This window comes from Macrobrachium rosenbergii, chromosome 4 (genome assembly GCF_040412425.1).
Source record: "Macrobrachium rosenbergii isolate ZJJX-2024 chromosome 4, ASM4041242v1, whole genome shotgun sequence".
Lineage (NCBI taxonomy): Eukaryota > Metazoa > Arthropoda > Malacostraca > Decapoda > Palaemonidae > Macrobrachium > Macrobrachium rosenbergii.
In genome coordinates this window covers 27302501-27322893 of record NC_089744.1, presented here as the reverse complement: position 1 = coordinate 27322893, position 20393 = coordinate 27302501, and the positions used below count along the sequence as shown (strand labels likewise).

General features: G+C 36.4%; 1 protein-coding gene across 4 annotated transcripts in view; it reads left to right on the top strand.

Annotated features, from left to right (window-relative positions):
* Positions 1 to 20393, top strand: part of LOC136831458 (kin of IRRE-like protein 1) — a 407220-nt gene that overhangs the window by 323426 nt on the left and 63401 nt on the right. For all 4 annotated transcript variants that reach the window (XM_067091965.1, XM_067091956.1, XM_067091939.1 and 1 more), the window contains exons 4-6: positions 16840 to 16983; positions 18068 to 18265; positions 19433 to 19693. In XM_067091965.1, coding sequence (XP_066948066.1) covers positions 16840 to 16983; positions 18068 to 18265; positions 19433 to 19693 — 603 coding nt within the window. The remainder of the gene's footprint in view (positions 1 to 16839; positions 16984 to 18067; positions 18266 to 19432; positions 19694 to 20393) is intronic.

Below are 20393 nucleotides of genomic sequence, written 5' to 3'. Positions count from 1 at the left end.
AGTTTCTTTTGCTGATTATTGTTCGTATTATTATAGTATACCTATCTATCTATCTTAACTTTGATCTTCATTTCCCATATACTCAACATCTCCATCTCCATGACTCTCGCCTCATTTATTCTCACAACAGAACCATACCACTACTATCTCTCCTCTCCTCTCCTCTCTTCTTTTATCTTCTCTCATGTTTCTCTTCTTTGTTCCTCTAATTCCCTCATTTTCTATCACATGTGCGTGTGTCTCTGTTACTCTTCACATCCACCTCAACATTGTCACCTTAACTACATCCAAACTTTTTTCACCTGTGATGTCTTTATCTTCCGTAGTCTGTCACGACATGGATGCTGATCTCACAAACGTTTTAAATATGTCGTCTCGGCTCTTACTGTAAACACCAGATACTTTTATCCAGTATTTCTGCCTTGCCTGAACCAAGTGCGGTATTTCTTATGCATTCTACGGTGTACAAGAATCCCACCTTCAAAAGCAAAAGGTTCTTCATATATTACTAGTAAGGCTTCAAGGGTTACGGACAAAACCTCTAATACGTTTCAAGAGACCGAAAAGTTAGAGTTCTTTGTAGATCATTATTATTAATATAATTACAGTATACGACTATGATTTCCATAAAACAAGTAGACATTGTCTACTTATTTTATGGAAATTTTGGTCGTATAATAATAATAATAATAATAATAATAATAATAATAATAATAATAATAATAATAATAATAATAATAATAATAATAATCATGATCTACAAAGAACTCTAACTTCTCGATCTCTTGAAATGTTTTAAAGAGGTTTTATCCGTAAACATTGAAGCCTTACTAGTAATATATGAGGAAACTCTTGCTTTTGAAGGTGGGATTCGACCTGTCGCATGTTAATGGTAAATGTTGCCAAATAATTTCTGTTCAGATGTAAAAATTAAAAAAAATGAGCGATTCGAGAAGGTAGTTGATCTTTGTGGTTCAGTACTGAAAATACGTTTATATCGGGAATTGACCTTTAGAAAGTGCAATGTTAATAATATATTGCCATGAATATATTGAGGTGTTATTTGAGAGTTGGTGTTCAAATTGCTCGATGTTTCACAAGACCAGAGAATTTACCTGACAAAACCTGGTCTACTTTCATAAAGGTACTTAGAACAATCTTAAAAAATTATCTTCAGCTTTTTTGTGTAAGGAAAAGCGAAAATAATAAGCCTGCATAAATATTAGATTGAAATTAGGCCTACACCTCAAGAATTGAGACGGTTTCCTGCCGACCCTGATATTTTGTGATCGATGTGATGACATGACCTGCATAGAAGTTAACTTTGGCCATACCTAATCTGATACTGCTTTCTTGTACCACTGTATGATAGATGTGTATATTCCTGCTCTTCCCTGCATGCAAGCATATTTGGATCTTGTATTCATTTTGTTTAAAGATGGAAGAGGAATTGGTCTTGCCTCTCCGAAATGACTGTGGAATATTTTTTTCATCTTTGCTAAATGTTTTTCGTCATTTATGTATTTAGCTGTACGGGATGGCTTTGTTTATTTAATTATTTATATATTTATTTTTTCACTTATTTCTTACATAAAGTATCAGACGAATGATATCTCACATAATAATATATCTTTGGAAAACTTATCAAGTACCGTAGAACCTCGTTCACTAGTTGAGTATCTGTTTGAGTAGCTATTTACCGCTTCAGCTCTAAAATTATCCAATGAAATCCAGGCGGAATCCAATATACGGTATTTTTGCGACCAGTTCCTCGACGTCAGTTGAACCCACATGCCCTTAAATCACGAGAAATGGGGAACTTTGGACTCCGTCTCTTCTCTACGACCGACATAGGGCAACTGGAGCGTGCATGTTTAGTGGTGTTGCTTCCCATAAATCAAATCACATTTCAAGCCGAGCACATCCATAAAGCATCCACTTACCGTGCCTTTGTCTTCTCCTCCTTCAGTATCATGACGCCCTTCGGTAGTCGTAATAGTAGTAGGGAGAGTCCCAGGCCAGTGAAGAACGATCTTAGAGGGCCGTTTTTTGTTTGCGGTTCGTTTGGGAATGGAATAAAACTGGAAGTCTGAAGAAGAAAATATTCGATAGTTCGCAAGGAAAAGTGATTTTGACTTATAATCGCCACAGCTCTTGTTGCTGGCTTTACCGCTCGGCAGTCGTTGTAAAACTCGAATTTCCCCTCTTCTCTCTTTAGTGTCTCGTTAAAACGGCCTTTTAATCGAGCCATCTTGAGGCCTAATGGTGGGCGGTGAAAGGTAACGATAATCAGCAGACGAATTACGAGACAGCCAGGGTCCTATCGAGTCATCTTGAGCCAAACTAAACCCCATCCTTTCCCGTCCTTTAAGGACAGTCAGGTTTCATGGACAGTAACGAAAGTGAGAGAGAGAGAGAGAGAGAGAGAGAGAGAGAGAGAGAGAGAGAGAGAGAGAGAGAGAGGGTACTGTATTGGTCCATGTTCTCTCAGCAAACTTATAGACTAGTGGTCATAGTTGCTCCATTCAATTGATCCATACGACCCGTATGTTCCTTATGTATTTCTTCACGTGAGTTCTTAATTTCCCTTCTATTCAAGCTCCCTATTTCCATTTTATTTTCTTTTTCCCTTCTTTCCTTTGAGTCATAATGTTGTCCATTCTCCCTTCTTCCTTTTCATCATAAACCTCATTGATTGAGTTGGTATTAATAGTGTTCAGTTCTTCATAAACATATTCTGTTATTTCCCGTTTTCTTTTCTGTCCCATTTACATTATTTTTGTGTCCATCCTTCCCCCTTTCGACCACTTCCTGTGATATTTTGTTCAGCCTCATCTTCCTCCCCGGGAGACTTCATTCCTGCTTTTCTATTTTTTTTTTCTTTTTTTTTAGGGCACTTTGCACCTCTTATGATGAGTTCATAGGTCCCTCTCTCTCTCTCTCTCTCTCTCTCTCTCTCTCTCTCTCTCTCTCTCTCTCTCTCTCTCTCTCAAAGAGAGACTGTCATTTCTAACTCAAGTGGGGGTTTGGACTATGTTTCAATGGCTTCTGTCAAGCTCAACCCGGGTTCGAACCGGGAAGCACGCACTTACACTCCACAGCACTAATCTGCCGCCATTTCGGGGTTGATATTGCTAACAACACCGCTTTCTCTACAGTTGTCGCTCCACATGACACTAACAGCCAGGAACATGATCCTCTGAAAATGGGCCCAGACCATTTCATCCCCCGGTGGCTCGATCACGAGGTCTCACTATTGAGACGAGGGCGTTAACCACTGACACGCGGATTATGCAACTTTTCTCTGAGTTGGGGGGGGGGGGGGAGGTGCAGCAGTTGCCTGACAGCAGAAGCATACGAGTACACAATTATCAATACACACGTACACAGGCACAAGTGTATGTAAGTCATCTCCCAAAGAAAGAAGTTCCAGTTAGCAGTTGGCGGCTTCGTTTGATTCGGTGTTGTTTTAATTTACCGCGCTGGAGAGTTTTACGTCGTGTAATTATTATCGAGCATTAAACAGGGTAATTAACGAGACGGTTCATTCGGAAGGCTGCCGTATCATGGGATCGTTCTAGCCCGGGATACGAGCCGGATTATGGGGTCGGCTCTTCCGTTCGCGGATCGTTAGCCGAAGATGCACATCCTCTCCTACATTAGTTACGAGGAAGAAGGAGAGGATGAAGATGACGAAGATGGAGACGAAGAAGGAGAAGGAGAAGAAGGAAAGGAGGTGATGGAAGAGAAGGTGCAGAAGATGAAAGGAAAGGAGAGGCGAACGGAGATGAGGTAGTGTCAAGGCAAGAGGTGATAACGGCTGAATAACCTAGCAAGAAGCTGAAAGAGTTCAGTGAGAGACAGACAGACAGACAGAGGAAACCCCCAAGGGAATAAATAGATGGACAGATAGATAGACAGAACTTGAAGGAAGCAACAGAAAGAAACTAAGGCAAATAACAAAGGCAAGTCGTAGTCACGAAGGAAATGACATAAGAGTATACACGGAAAGAGGCTCTGATGCCAAGCAGGTCATGGAAATGAGGAGATGAATGAAGGGGAAGAAAAAGAAAAGGAAATGATGAAGATGAAGAGGGGAAGTAATGCTGATATACTGAGAGGAGAAGACGTCCATTAAGAAGAGTTTTGGGCTCGAGGAGAAAGAAGCGGGTGATGGGGGGTGGGGGGGGGATGCAGATGGAGATAATGGTGGTGTTGGAGGAGGTGGAGCAATTGAGGGAGAGGGGGACGGGAGGAGGGATGGAGATGATGATGATGATGGTGATGATGCTGGAGAAAGACAATCTCTGCAAGGAATCGGAATAGGCAAGATGGCAAAGGAGGTAGTGATGATAACGGTGACGAAAAGAGAGAGAAAAATTAATTTTTTATTTTATTAGAGTTCTAATTATGTCAATGAGTAAGATAATGAAAGAGTATCAAGAACACAGGAAAATGACTCGAATAAAATGAGAGAAATACAGCACACAAAATGCCAAAAGTATGAAATATATAGAAAGAATATTATGGAAAATCCATAGATTACAAAAAAACATTTTCTTGAGCAATATGATATCATTAGAAGAGCTAACAATGAGAAAGAAAAAACAAAAAGACGAACCTGGAGCGAAAACAGAGGAATAAGAGAAAGGGGGAAAAAGAGAAAGGAATAAGAACGAAAATTGATACTCTTTTTGGATTTAGGTTGGGTACAACTCTCTGGGATGGTCTTCCCTGTCATGCTCTCTTAATTGGAAATGTTTTTAAGATGAGAGAAGATGCTGTTCTTATGGGACACAATTTATGAGAGAAATGGACCGAGTGTGCGTGTGTATGTGTGTGTGTGTGTGTGTGTGTGTGTGTGTGTGTGTGTGTGTGGGTGTTGGATGAAGTCAAAGGAATTCCTGAAGAATTCTCGGGAATTGCTAAATCTCAAGATTTGGGTTTTCATTTTATAAAGATTTCCACGGGAATTTGAGAGGCTTGGATTTACTGTAGAAAAAGTAATATGGTTTTCTTGTTAGAAGATTTAAATGGGAAAAAAATTGAATATTGAATAGGGCAGTAAATACCGCATATATATTGTGTGTGTATGCATATATATATATATATATATATATATATATATATATATATATATGTGTGTGTGTGTGTGTGTGTATGTGCGTGTGTGTGTGTAAGTTTATTTAACCTTTCATTATTGTACTTATTTACCATAAAAAGACTATTTAGAAAAGTATTATTTCCTTCTGAGTGAAGCTTCTCAGTCATTTAAGAATATTATCCAGTTCTATTTAAAAGTTATGTGTTAACCCCTACAAAGCATCCCAAAGGTCTGATAAATCGAGATTCCAAAGTATTCATTTTACTTCTAATATCTTACGTATTCAACTGTATGGAAATTTTTAAAGAGAATTCCTTTGTAATTTATTGGGATAAGAAATTTTGTTTTGGCAAACATTAGAGAACACAACTTTTGCGTATGCTGATAAATGAGAGATGAGCCTTTTTTACACTCACGTGCGCACACATTCGCGGATAGATAGATATAAGCGTGTGTGTGTGTATTTTTTTTTTTGCGAGTTATTCTTGTAATATATAGGTATAACGTGTGCGTCCCTTTACATACTGTAATTAGCAATGGTACATCAATCATGATTCTTCCATTTCTCGTCTATTCAAGATTCTAGTGATTGAGCCTTGCAGTCGTTATTGGCTTTTCATAATTATCCTTTATTGCTATTTGTAACGTATTCCTTCGACACTTTTTAAGACGTTCTTAGAGCACAAATAGAGGCTCTAGTTTTTCTTCAGAACTGAAACATTGAGAGAGAAGTGAGAGAATTGTATAAAAGAACTAAAACACAGAGAGGGTAGTGAAAGTATTTTCTATACACGTTGGTCTTCCATCTATGGTATTTGATAGGTTTGTCAGCTGGTCAGATCTCAAAGTTTTGGAAAATGGCATTTAAAAGCACCTGACTTTTTCACTTTTCACAGAGTAAAACTGATTTTAAAAATGTTAACAATTTAAAAGATCTTACTCAAACATAAAGGTCGAGTTCCAACCAATAAATGTCAAGGGCAGATCTCTCTCTCTCTCTCTCTCTCTCTCTCTCTCTCTCTCTCTCTCTCTCTCTCTCTCTCTCGTAGCAACAGGGCTTTTGTAAGCCATTATACAACCCATACTTTATACTTATAAAAAATCTTGTTTTTCCCCATCTTAAAAAGGAGAAGAGGCACGAACAAACTTTTGTAAGAATAAGGCTTTAACCTCTGGAATCTCTTCTAAGCATCTCTAGTCTTTTTTTTGTTGTGAAACGGCTGAGACGAGATTTGCTCTCTCTCTCTCTCTCTCTCTCTCTCTCTCTCTCTCTCTCTCTCTCTCTCTCTCTCTCTCTCTCTCTCTCTGCACTACCGAGATGAGATTCGTTTAATGACTCAATGAAAGCGTACGAATGTTTGTAAGGGAGCCGAGGAAGCGGGAAGTGGAGGATATTATCATCATGTGCTGTAGGATATAATAGGGAGGCCGACGCGCGTGTTTATGTCAGGGGAAAAGGATCAGCGGTGGGAAAACTTAATGGTCTTTGTACCTAACCATAGCGCCGTTACATTACCATAATTGGAGATGCTGCATTAGTGCCCGGGATCTCGGGATGGTCTTTCGTCCCTCTGTCAATTAGACCTGGGTGTCTCTGCACACATTTGCATGGGGCGTCTCTTGATTCTGCGATTTGGGATTTGTCCCGGCTTGTGGGATTTCCTTTTCTTTAGGAATGAATACCGAAATATCTGATTAAATCGTTGGTAGTGTTATGGTTTTTGGTCCTTTTATTGCTTAGAATGATTTTATCTTGATTAAAAAGGCCTTAAGTGACTTTTACTTACAACCTTGCGTCGAGTTGTGGGCATTTGGTGCACTGTTTTTTTTTTTTTTAATGTAGTGGCCCAGAGGGGTAATGGTGCCCAAAACAAACCCATTTCAGTAATGAGTTTCACCGCTTTAGTGATGACAGACCCCCCACCTTCGTAAGAGAGGCAGATTAGATGATTCTGAAAAACACTGAAGGAGGCAAAGAGTTCCATATCCTGGAAGTGTACAACGGAAACGAACAAGTTGTGGAGACATAGTCGACAACTTCTTGAGAGCAACTCACAGAATAATATCTACAAAACAGTCAGATGCAAACGATCCCTAAGACGGAGTTAAGCGAATCCAAAGAAGAGAAGAGAGTCTTTGTGAGAAAGACATTTCTGAAAAGTCTCCCCCGAAATAAGAACAACACTTCATAAAAGTGGGATAAGTCCCAGCAATCAAGTAGGTCTGCTCAGAAAGAACGCACACCGCTTCTTAGAATCGGTCTTAGACAGACCATTTTCAAGACATGCTACAGTTTATTTTCTAAGGTAGAAGCAGTGTGAATGGAAGCGCTAGAAAAAAAATTGATCTAGAAAGTGCAAAAAGAAAGCAAGTTTTTTGGGCTCATTTAAAAATATTGTCTTGATTTTATTTATGGCACCACACAGGATTACTCAGAATTAAGAAGAAGCATCTGAAGAGGGCTGAGATGAAATGAAAAAAAAAAAAAGAGAGCGTAGGGGGAATCATATCCATGATGAGACACAGAGATGTAATATACAGCAGACACAGATCGTACTCATAAGAAACTGGAAACTAGATTACAGAGAGGTAATGACGCTATAAACAGTGAATTTCCCTGAAAAAACCCAGTGGCAGACCCAGCCAGATGCTTATAATTACCAGTGGCAGTGACATACGATTCACTAAAGTTCTTGTTGAGAAATGATGGGCATATATATATATATATATATATATATATATATATATATATATATATATATATATATATATATATATATATATACTTATATATACATATGTATATGCATGTGTATATATATGTACATATATATGTGTGTGTGTGTTTTCTCCAACACTAAACTTTACCTAATAGGATATGGCTCGGGAAACCATTCTAATATTCATATTCAGAGAGGATTCATTAAGATTTCAATGGTTTTAAATAACCAATGAGCAGAGTTTTAAAAGCTTAATAACAGCAGAGCAATAGTTGGATGATTTAGAACCGTCAGTCTCTGTCTGAAGAGTCCGTACAAAATTTCTTCAAGGTGAAAACAAGTAGAATGTAATTGATAACCTCATCTATAATCTCTCGTGAGGAGATTCGTGAACTTTGTGGTCTTTGTACGAAGAAATTATAAGAAAGAGCGTAGCACAGATTAGTGACTAAGGAATATCTAGATAGAGACACAGCTGCACTGTCCTTATGCTGGATGAAAGGTTGCAAGCCAAATTTGCTGAAAATCTTTGGCAATGGTTCTAGCTGCATCCTGTCAACCAGCACCCTTTTTGTTAAGTTGTCACAAAGATAGGATTTCAGGAGTAGAATCAGTAATCCCAACGTAAATTCAGGAATGAAAATTTGCATGTCATCACAGTGAACTGTGTTACGGTAACATGACAAAGCAAACACGTGAGATAGGGGGAGGGATTACAAACAGTAGCAGAGACCGCAAGGAGTAGGTAACAGGATTAAGAGTAACGGAGCTGTCACGGATATTGGCTGATTGTACATGTACATCTGGCTAGTTTAATGATCTGTTCGAGATTGCTTAGGCTCAAATATAGTTGTCCCATTCCCCAGGTTCACTCCAGGAAGAGTTCGATCTCTCAAGTCAGAGGAGAGTTGAATCCCTTGTATAAAGGATCTCTGCATATGAATGTATAGATGAGCAGGAATCATGGAAGGAAGTCGGATTAAACAGACAAAAAATAAAAAAGTTCCGGGGCGTTTGAGGAATAGAGAAGACAGTAAATGAAGCACATGAAAACGGTAGTATTAGTGAACAAACAAGTTTAAATCCATGAAAATTAGGAGACAGGTCCATTAATCTTGCAACAGGTGTGGTTTTGTTTACGTAAGCGCACGCTCCATCCATTTTTCTGTGACGAAAGACACGAAATTATCGGAAGAAAAATTGCGTCACTTTTTCACGATGTCAGAGTTCGTGATCACTGAGTCTGTCTACAATTTCTGACATTATCAAGTAAATTTGACTTGGATATATCAACGTTTTCATGATAAGTGAGCGTTTAAAGGTATTTGCCAGAATTCTTAGAATTTTTACTGTAATATAAACCTTTCCCCAGATTCATATTATTCGTGCCGAAGAGAATTGCTGGTAAACAATAATAAAGGAAAATAGAAACGTGGGTAAGGCATTGATTACAAAGGTGCGTGCAGCTGACATTGATTTAAGTCGGTGACCCTCTCACCTTTTGACAAAATGATAATTGCTAATGGGTACATTTGTTGATAACCGACGAGGACGAAGCAAATAGAGAAAAGGTTCAGATGAATATGGTGAATAAAGAATATTAGCAAAACGAATAATGATGGAAATCAATTTGAACGCGCAAGATTGGCTCATTGGCCCTTTCCAAAGAAATAGTGGTCCGGTCTGTCGAAAATAATCATTCTGGGCCAGGATCGTTCCTGGCTCGTTCCTTGGCTTCTTTAAGGATCATTTCTGAAGATTAATGCTGAACTGAATGATTTTTTTTATTTGTTTGAAATACAATGACAAAATAGGAGAGAGTATAGCCAAGCAAATGGATTTGATCTTGGACTTGTGAAAGATTCCAGCAATAAATTTGTATTTCCTTGACTTCCACTCCTAGCTCACTTCATTCTCGATTAAAGAATAGGAAGAGTATATAAATATTTTCTGTCTTTACTGAGAAACCTGTTAAAATAGTGCGTTTTGAAAAATATTCTTTTGTATTCCCAGGCTTTCATTTTTACGAAAGCATCATTTTTTTTTTACGTAATTTTAGCTTAAAAGAAATAGCCTTTTCCGCCAAGATACTTGTATGTTTATAATAACGTTGCAATGGAATATTTTTTTATGCAAAGCACGAAACTCTGACGTTAGGCGGAAGAAACGAGCGAGGAGAAAAGAAAGTATGACGCAGCTCTGTGAGGAAAAAGAGAAGACTATCAATTTTAGGAAATGGGACCCCCATAATTAGAAGTTTTAATTAAACTGGAAAAAAGAATCTACACAGAATCGGCCTCCCCCTCTCTCACTGTAATCCTCTACCATCTCCTTCCGTACACAGCTCCTCCTCCTACCCTCATACCTGATCCCCCTCCCCCATCTCTCTCTCTCTCTCTCTCTCTCTCTCTCTCTCTCTCTCTCTCTCTCTCTCTCTTCTTCCATAATTTCTTCCCTATCAGTTCTTTCTCTCCTCCCATCCTTCCTCGATCCCATGAGGTTCCCCTACCCCCCACACGGAGATTCCATCAATTGAACTATCGTACAAGTTATTGGAATATTATCGTGCCTTGAGAGGCCTTTTACACCCGAGAGCATAATGGCTTTGCTTTTGAATATATCACGGCGTTATTGATGTTATCGTTATTCGTGCTTGTCGGAGACTTGATTGAATGGTAAGCCGACAGGTTTATGGGTCGTAAAGTGATTTTATGGGTTTATTTATTATTGTAATTCGCGTTCGAGTTCCTTCCGCCCCCTCTTCCCTGCCCTTCCTCCCCAGCCTGTGAAAATCTCAAGTGGTGAGTCGTTTCGCAGAAACTGCAGTTCCCGGAAATCATTATTTTAAGGCCCAAGGTGCAGAAGGACCTTTTTTGCTGCGGGGGCGCTATTCCTTAGAATAAAAATAAATGCGTCAAAATTAATAAAGAAAATAAAGACCTGGCTGCTTTATTCGTTGACACTTTCTCTCTCTCTCTCTCTCTCTCTCTCTCTCTCTCTCTCTGTACATCGTTCATTTATGGTTCAAGACAAGTCTCCGTTTCTTTCCAGTTTAAGAACTGGAAAATTCTCTGAAACGGACAAGAGGGAATAACCTGTAAGTACTCTCTCTCTCTCTCTCTCTCTCTCTCTCTCTCTCTCTCTCTCTCTCTCTCTCTATATATATATATATATATATATATATATATATATATATATATATATATATATATATATATATATATGTATATATATATATATATATATATATATATATATATATATATATATGTGTATATATATATATATATATATATATATATATTCTTCCTCTTCTTCTAGTCACAATTCTTCTTTTGATAGCGCCTAGTCATTATGTATCATATAGATCTTAGAATAAATAAATATTGATACCGTCCTAGGTTTTTCTAATACCAGTCTAATATGTATTATTAAAAATGCATAAATGTAGCTAGTATTTGTTTTCATCTTTTTGTAAATCCGCTTTAGAGTAAATTCGAGTTTTCATGGTGGTGCGTATTCAGTAATCCATTCATTTTTACCACAAGCTAAGTGTATTGCTTTCTGTGTCTATATTGAATGGAAAAATCTTTCTTTTCATGAAATTTTACCAGGAAAACTCAACCCTCCTTTCGAAAATTGCTTTTTAATGAGGAAGACTATATCACTCTTTTAATATCTGAAAGGACCCATCGATTAGCAACTCTAGAACCAAACAACCAAACCAACTGTTTAGATTTCTAGTTTTTTTTTTTTTGCCCAAGTGTGTGTTTAGATTTCTAAGTTAAATTTACATCAAAGTGGCGTTCACTCTACCTCGAGGGTATAGCACTTATATGCGCAATTCACTGTGGTCTGAATGTTATGTGACCAATATTTATAATTTTATTTTCATAAATTATTACATAAATAAACCCCAGGAAAACAACATTAGAGTAAAAAAAAAATGCAAGTATGATCCTCATTACGGAAACTTTGCTTGGTATAATAAGCGACCGAGAGCATTTAGCCTTTTTTTTTTTCCCTCCAACTTCAGCTACTCCAGCGTTTAGCTTTTTTTTTTAATTTTTTTGCTTAAGTTCGACAGCATCAACACTTCCCAGGAGAAAACAGTGGCTGGTCCTGAAATTACTTCCCCCAAGCTTAGCACTTGACCTTCTTATTTTTTTTCCTTTACTTTATCCCCCCCTCCCTCCCCCCTTTCTTAAGCAAGAAAGTTATAATTAAGATTTCGGTGTCAAGTTGCTGTAATATCCTGTAGGGGCGGCGGGAGTAGTGTCACTTAAATGAGAGAGAGACTCTCTCTCTCTCTCTCTCTCTCTCTCTCTCTCTCTCTCTCTCTCTCTCTCTCTCTCTCTCTCGTTAATGAAGACCGAATACATTTTGCCTTAATCCGTTAATTCAGAAGAGGGTTACCTTATCGTACGAATAATTATCTTAGGAGTAGTTTCACCCTGATCTGGTGAGAACTACCTCGTCGAGGTCCTCCCGTTTTGGTGGTACATTTTGATGTTCACAGAGTCTGTAAAACCCTCAGTAGTCGCAGATCAACCAGCTACGTAATTCATTGCTTTGTTCAGCAGAGGCATACTGGCTAAAAGGAATTTACCCATATCGACCTTTCTTGTCTAGTATGAGAATCGAACGCTGATCCCACATTTTGCAAGCTAAGCGTGCTAATATTGAATACCCACGAGAGAGAGAGAGAGAGAGAGAGAGAGAGAGAGAGAGAGAGAGAGAGAGAGAGAGAGAGATTTATCTAGTGTTTGTACTTAAAGCTGCTTCTTGATATTCTTAGTTTTTCTTTGATGAAGGAGAGAGATTAATTCCTTTAGCAGATAGATGGGTAATAGATAGATAGATAGGGTTAGAGATTAATCTTGTTTGTAGATAGTTAAATAGATTTCATCTAAATTGTTAGTTTCCAAAAATTCCAATCGCCATTCACGTTCAGTCTTCATTATTCATGTCCAGTTTTTTTGGGAGAGAGAGAGAGAGAGAAAGAGTGTCTTTATCTATATTGCCATTAGGAAAGTCCCATCAGGCTGAATGAATTCTCCTTCAGTCTTTGTGAAAATGAAAGTGAAGATTTGCTGACTTATTCGTCATGTTCCCAGTGTATCGAAGTTATTAAATTATCAGTTGGCAATAAAAGATAATTGCATTCCCTTACACCCCAAAAAAAAAGTTTAAGTAAAGTTTAAAATTGCCAGCTAGTTGAAGTTTGTTCTGGTTGAGAAAGACCGAAAATAAATGAAAGTTGATGAAAGAAAGTCCAGATCAAATGAATGATGAGAGATGGCAGGAATTATGGAGAGATTATTTTTATCTCTTAATTTTTTCAGTTCCGTCAGTTTGCTTCTCTTGATATATTTTGCACAGATGAGAGCAGCAAAGCTGAGGATTACTTCATTAAAGCTAATGAGCTCTCTCTCTCTCTCTCTCTCTCTCTCTCTCTTAATATATATATACATATATGTGTGTATATATATATATATATATATATATATATATATATATATATATATATATATATATATATATATATATTTTATACATATGTATGTGTATGTATATATATATATATATATATATATATATATATATATATATATATATATATATATATATATATATATATATATATATATATATATATATTAAAGTAAGTGTTAGCTAAACTGCATGAAATGTTGGCTCGGTGTTCCTCGTAGCCTTTCCACTTCATACATTCCACCGCAATCCTGATTAAAAAGATAATATTTCACAGGTGTGCCTCTAGGGTTTCATCCACCTCAGCTTCTTGGAATGAGTGAATCGAATACGTGAAAAGGTATTTTCCCTTTATTACAGAAAGTAAAGGTATTCATCTTTCTATAATTTATGTTAGCAAGAATTCCTGTTCATACCTTAATAACCAACCCTTCCCCCCCCTCCCCGCAAAAAGGGTTGCATGATTACTTCATTCGTAAAATAATCACGAAATTTCAAATGGGCCAAAAGGACAAGAATTATTTAGACAATTGGGACGGATCCTTTTATTATTATTATTATTATTATTATTATTATTATTATTATTATTATTATTATTATTATTTATCACTCGTCTTTTTAAGGCCCTTTTTTTCCTGCGTATTTTTGAAAGCAACTGCTGTATTATCATTGTTATTGTTGCTGTTAATAATAATAATAATAATAATAATAATAATAATAATATTATTATTATTATTATTATTATTATTATTATTATTATTATTATTATTATTATTATTATTATTATTATTATTATTATTATTAATCAAATTTGCATCATGACAAACCTGCTGTCACTTCCATTTGCGCCCAGTGTAAAATTGAGGAAAAATGGCCCTGGGAAACAGCATCCCAATTACGTAATTGATAAAACAAATAAATATGAATTGTTAATTAGTGATTTACTTTTCGTTTAGGTCCAATGTTTCTTCTGCCTGGGCAAAGTGAAATTAATTTTGATGATTAATGAAGCCAATTGTTAATTAAAATTTTGATATAACAGGATATCAGTTTCAAATCATTTTTCTTTTAATAATACGGCTCTAAAGGCCCCTTTTATTTTTTTTTTTTTTTTACGAAAGTCATGAAACGATTTAATGAAATTTGATGAAATTTTAACATTGCAACGGATATTTATTTCAAAGAGAGAGAGAGACTGAGAATGAAGGGAGGAGATACAGTGACAGACGTAAAGAGAGAGAGAGAGAGAGAGAGAGCGGTGATACCTTTTTTTACCGAGGCAAAAATAAATTCAAGAGAGATAAAGAGAGAAGTAGAGAGAGAGAGGTAAAAATATCTCCTTTGCAAGATAACCCGGTGAGACTGGAGGTAAAAATTTATGGCCTGTAAAAGATTCAGCGAATATTTATAGCTCCCTAAGATTCAACTTCATTTAAGCTCATGGAATCTTGATTGACAGGGAGAGTGATCTTGAGACAAGAGTGGGAAGAGTGGGAAAAGCGGGGGGGCAGATATTATCAGTCTCGGCAATCTCGGCTCCCTTCGACCTATCATCCTTATGCTCATGGAACTTTCCGAGAGAGAGAGAGAGAGAGAGAGCAAGGAGTCATCTGTCAAACTCATCCCAACCTCCGTCTACCTGCCTAACCTCATAATTCCGAAGGTATTTCATGTGAAACAGACAGACGGAAGGTCTGATAGACAAATAGACAGCTAAGAAGATAGACAGAAAGGAAGAATGAATGGAGTCTGTCTCAAACCCTGTCTATATTTCATCTACTTGAGCTAACCCTCTCAGATTTTTATGACGTCATAAACCGGCGTTTTATTCATATGTGTTTATGGGGGAAAAGTACGACAGTTTTATTATAAAAATGTTTGTCAAAGTACATCATCATCCATTTCTAGATAAGTGCTCTCTCTCTCTCTCTCTCTCTCTCTCTCTCTCTCTCTCTCTCTCTCTCTCTCTCTCTCTCTCTCTCTTCCCTCCAATAAAAATGCTCTCAAAAGATTTGTATAAAAATGGTGCTGTATTTTTCGTCGTTCTGTCTTGCAGCCATGACAATAAGCCATCCGGTTTGTTATTAACATCGTCAACAGTGATATAAAACACATCTTAAGTTTATTCATGCTACGAAGATTCCCGCAGAATATCTACGTCAATGCTGCTGCAGTGTTACAGAACAAACCAAGGTTAAAAAAATATATTTATATATATATATATATATATATATATATATATATATATATATATATATATATATATATATATATATATATATATATATATATATATATAAAGACTCAGTCAAAAGTTGAAGTTCTGTATATGAAACCGCGTTAATGTCTTCCGCTTTATGGTTTAAAATGGGGCGCTTAATTATAAACCCTCGGGAATGAGACGCTTTTAGATTAGGTTCTTTCATGAGGGTTCTCGCTGTTACCTAGATTTGCTATATATATATATATATATATATATATATATATATATATATATATATATATATATATATATATATATATATATATATATATATATATATATATATATATATATATATATATATACATTATATATATATATATATTATATATATATATATGTATATATATATATATATATATATATATATATATATATATATATATACATTATATATATATATTATATATGTTTATGTATATATATGTATATTTATTTATATACTGTATATATATGCGTGTCTATATATATCTTATAATGTTTATATTATATATATATATATATATATATATATATATATATATATATATATATATATATATATATTATATATATATATATATATATATATATATATATAATGCACACATACACATACCTTTAAAACAGTGGCAGAATATTTTTCTTATCATCCTTGGAACTCTGTAAATGAGGTACATATTTTAAAGAGGTGTAATTGTAAATGATGGAAATCCGAATGCAGATAATACTGTGTATGAAATAAATTCTTTTTCTTGAGTATTATTTTTGAATGAAAAATGCACCGACAGAGAGAGTTTTTCAAAGATATTTTCTTGAGAAGAGGTACTGTGAATGAGGTTGGTTTGGAAAAGGAAGTTATAAATGAAAGAACTTCTAAAGACTTATGAAACCAGTACAATATTCATCTAAAGAAAGAAAGTCACAAATAAGAAAAACTCTTTCAAAATGTGTATTGTAATTTTATTCGTCATGATGGACGCTGCATGGGTATTTTATTGTAGGAAACATGTGAGGTATATAATGAATTTTGTTAGTAATAAAGATATTTTGTGCCGTAAAGAAAATTTGCACAAAACCGAGTTTAAATATTTTAATACCACAAGAGGTATGTTAATGATAAAACCCATACAAAAACAAAAAACAAAAAAATTCCAAAATAAATGAAGCATTATAAACACCAAAGCTATCCCCATGAAGAAACTTACAAAAGAAGAACCTTTTTCAAAACCCCCTTAATAATGAGATGTATTATTTTTTTCTCTCTCTCCCTCTTCCAGTGGCTCCGAGTCGCCCTCAGATGGAGGTCGATACCCTACAAGTGGCAGCTGGCCAGAACTTCACAGTAACTGAAGGGCGACCTGGCAGTATAAAGTGTGTCTCGAGATACGGTAACCCTCCAGCCGAGATTAAGTGGTTTATTGGTAAGTTGAAGCTCTCTTGTTCAGTTGGGCCGGCTTTAACGCTGGTGCTGTTATTGGGATGCAGTCGTTCGTAATTATCAAGTCTCATGTCTGCTACATAGCTGCAGCGTCTGTACAGTATATACCAGTGATTCTTAAATTGGGGGGCACGCCCCCCTATGGGGGCGCCAGAAGCTTCCAAGGGGGGCGCAAGCAGAGTTGCCAGATGGTGCCTATTATTTTTTTTAATTTGAGATGTTAATTACAAAATTGCCAAAAACGTTAACACTGCTTCCATATATTTTCTAATTATTATCTCAAAACATGCCAAAAATTCAAAATACAAGTCAATTTTAATTTCAAATCTTGTTTATGAATTGCCTTTTATTGTTATGGTAAGTATAATAGCATACAAATAGACAACACATTGTTTATAGATTATAGTTGGCAAAAATTTCAGGGGTAGGGGGCGTGGGATCTATACATAATGCAGAGGGGGGCGCAAGGCAAAAAAGTTTAAGAACCACTGGTATATAAGGTGTCTGCAGGGAGTATTCAGTTATCAAGTTACAGTGGGATTTACGGGAGCATAACCTTACTTATGTAGTTATTTAGTTAATTGGTTATTTTGACTTATGTTAATTGTAGTGATAACTAGGCTCGTCTCTTTGTAGGTTTTAAAGATGGGGGCGGGTTGCTGTTTCAGGATGTCAGGTGCCCCAGTATAACATATTTATTGACAGTTGAAAATTTAAAGTTAGTGTGAGTTGAAATTTATGAATGCAAAAAGAAAATTTCCTCCAATAAGAAATGATTGATATGAATTATGCTAGATTTGATTAAGGGAATTTATGATATTTGACATACAGACTTGATTGTATATATGTATATATATATATATATATATATATATATATATATATATATATATATATATATATATATATATATATATATATATATATATATATATATATATATATATATATATATATATATATATATATACTGAATTTATACAATTATGAACCCCAGTAAACGCCATTTCGTACAGAATTTGTTCTATCTGAAATATCCCATAAATTTGTTTAATCCTCATCCGCAGGAGACCGAGAACTCCCTGCGGAGGAATACGACCAAACAAACGCCACCGAAGTCGATAAACCGAAGACTTGGATGGGCGTCAGCGTCCTGACGCACACTTACGTCAAGGAAGACCACGGTCAGCCCCTGCGCTGCGTCGCCGTCCATCAGGCTTACCAGACCAAGTCGGAATTCGTAGAAGTGATCATGGATGTCCAGTGTAAGATTTCTCCCTTTTCTGTACCTTTCCCGTACCCTTTTCTGTACCTTATATGTATGGTGTAGTAAAAGAAAGCCTTGCCTGCGCTTAAAGTCAGAGTTATATTTCCAGGCATTTGCAAAGCGGGATTACCTCTAGGTTAGTTAAGAAAGGCTGCAGGTGAGACTATGTGTATGGTGTAGCAGGAGAAACTCTTGTCTGCTCTTGAAGTCAGTTATATTTCCAGGTAGGCTATTTGCAAAGCAGGATACCCATGCCAGGTACGACAAGGAAGTCTGCAGGGTCTTTTCTCACACCAAATTAGATTTTCCAGAAGAATTTGTCCTTTTTTTATTTAAACCAAAGCCTATGGTATCTGAGGATTAAGTTAGTGCTGTCAGTTACTCCACAGCTAAGAGACTTTATGGCATAATTTTACTTTCCTGAAGAATTTTTCCTTTTTTTTTTTTTACTAAAGCCTAGAGTTTTTGAGGGCTCAGTCGGTACAGCCAGTTACTCCACAGTTAAGAAAATTAGGCGCAGAATTTTACTTCTATATATTTCCAGATGTAGGTATCACTTAGTTTGATATATCAGCAAGAGCTGTGTTGCAAGATTACCTGAGGGTGTTGGGGCGATGTGCGAAAGATGTTGAATTTGTTTTAACCTATGACTCGAAGAGCCTTTAGTAGGCACCCTCTTATATAAATATAAATGCTGGTCAAAATAGCTTTCTTTTCTTGTGTATAATATTGTGTAGGTATAATGTTAAAACACACTTTAGTGACCCGATGAATCACTTATTTAAGAGCTCAGCTGAAGTTTGTAACATTTGTTTTACTGCATGTAGGGAATCCGTGCCAGTTTAATATGCTAGTATAAACAGAAATATGCATTCAGTTACTGAGCAGTCCTTGTGCAAAAAAAAAAAGTTGTTGTCGATGAAAGACGAGCTACCCCTCTTCTTAAAGGAGAGAATTTTAAAGTGTTAAAGTTAGTACCATGACCCTTTGATTATTTACTGGCACAAGAATTATTAATCCACAAATGCAATTTAGTTGCCAATTTAGCGTTAAATGCCAATACACACAACAATTGAGACATGATAAACAACAGCTTTAATTTAAAAACGACACATTGTATGGCAAAAGTTCGCTTCACCCATTTTTTCTTCCTGCGAAAAATCAGATACACCGACCGTGACCTTAGAAGGTGCCCCGAACGATGACGTCGAGGAGGGCATCGACAACGTGACCTTGAGGTGTTTGGTAGATGCCAACCCAGCAGCCAACATCGTCTGGAAGCTGCTGGGGGCGAATGACGTCTTCAGCTTCCAGAAAGAAGTCAGCTTCAGGCCTGTCCAGCGAAAGCACTCGGCCACTTACACGTGCGAAGCCAGGAACCCTGTGGGAGCATCAGACCCCATCTCGGTGAAGATTGATGTGAAATGTAAGTAGTGACACTCTCTCTCTCTCTCTCTCTCTCTCTCTCTCTCTCTCTCTCTCTCTCTCTCTCTCTCTCTCTCTCTCTGTGTGTGTGTGTGTGTATATATAATGTTCATTTATGGTTCAAGACAAGTCTTCGTTTCTTTCCAGTTTAAGAACTGGAAAATTCTCTGAAACGGACAAGAGTGAATAACCTGTAAGTACTCTCTCTCTCTCTCTCTCTCTCTCTCTCTCTCTCTCTCTCTCTCTCTCTCTCTCTCTCTCTCTCATGGATCTTTTCTCTTATTTCCTTTCCATCCTCTCCCCATTTCTCGTTACCCCCCTCCAACCTCCCATTCCTCATTTCGTTCGATAGGTCTACTTGATTCATCTTTCTGTGAGAAGGGAATTTGTGGTAAGATAGTCTGAAGTGAAGGTGTAAATGATTTCCTTCATGCAGAACCTTTTCAGCGGTGTGGAAGCCACATTCCTCACACTGGAAACGATTCCCCTGATGTGGTATCAGTCCTCTTCATCTCTTATTTTTAATTTGAATCGTGGAACTAAAGTTTGCTCAAGATAGAGGTTCATAATATTTTGATATAAAATCAGATATTATCATCGCTTTGAACATTAATATTTCAATACTAATGTTCAAATTATAGTAAAAGATTTACTAAGTATAATAAAAGATTTTATACATTATCCGGTTTTATCTTCTGTTT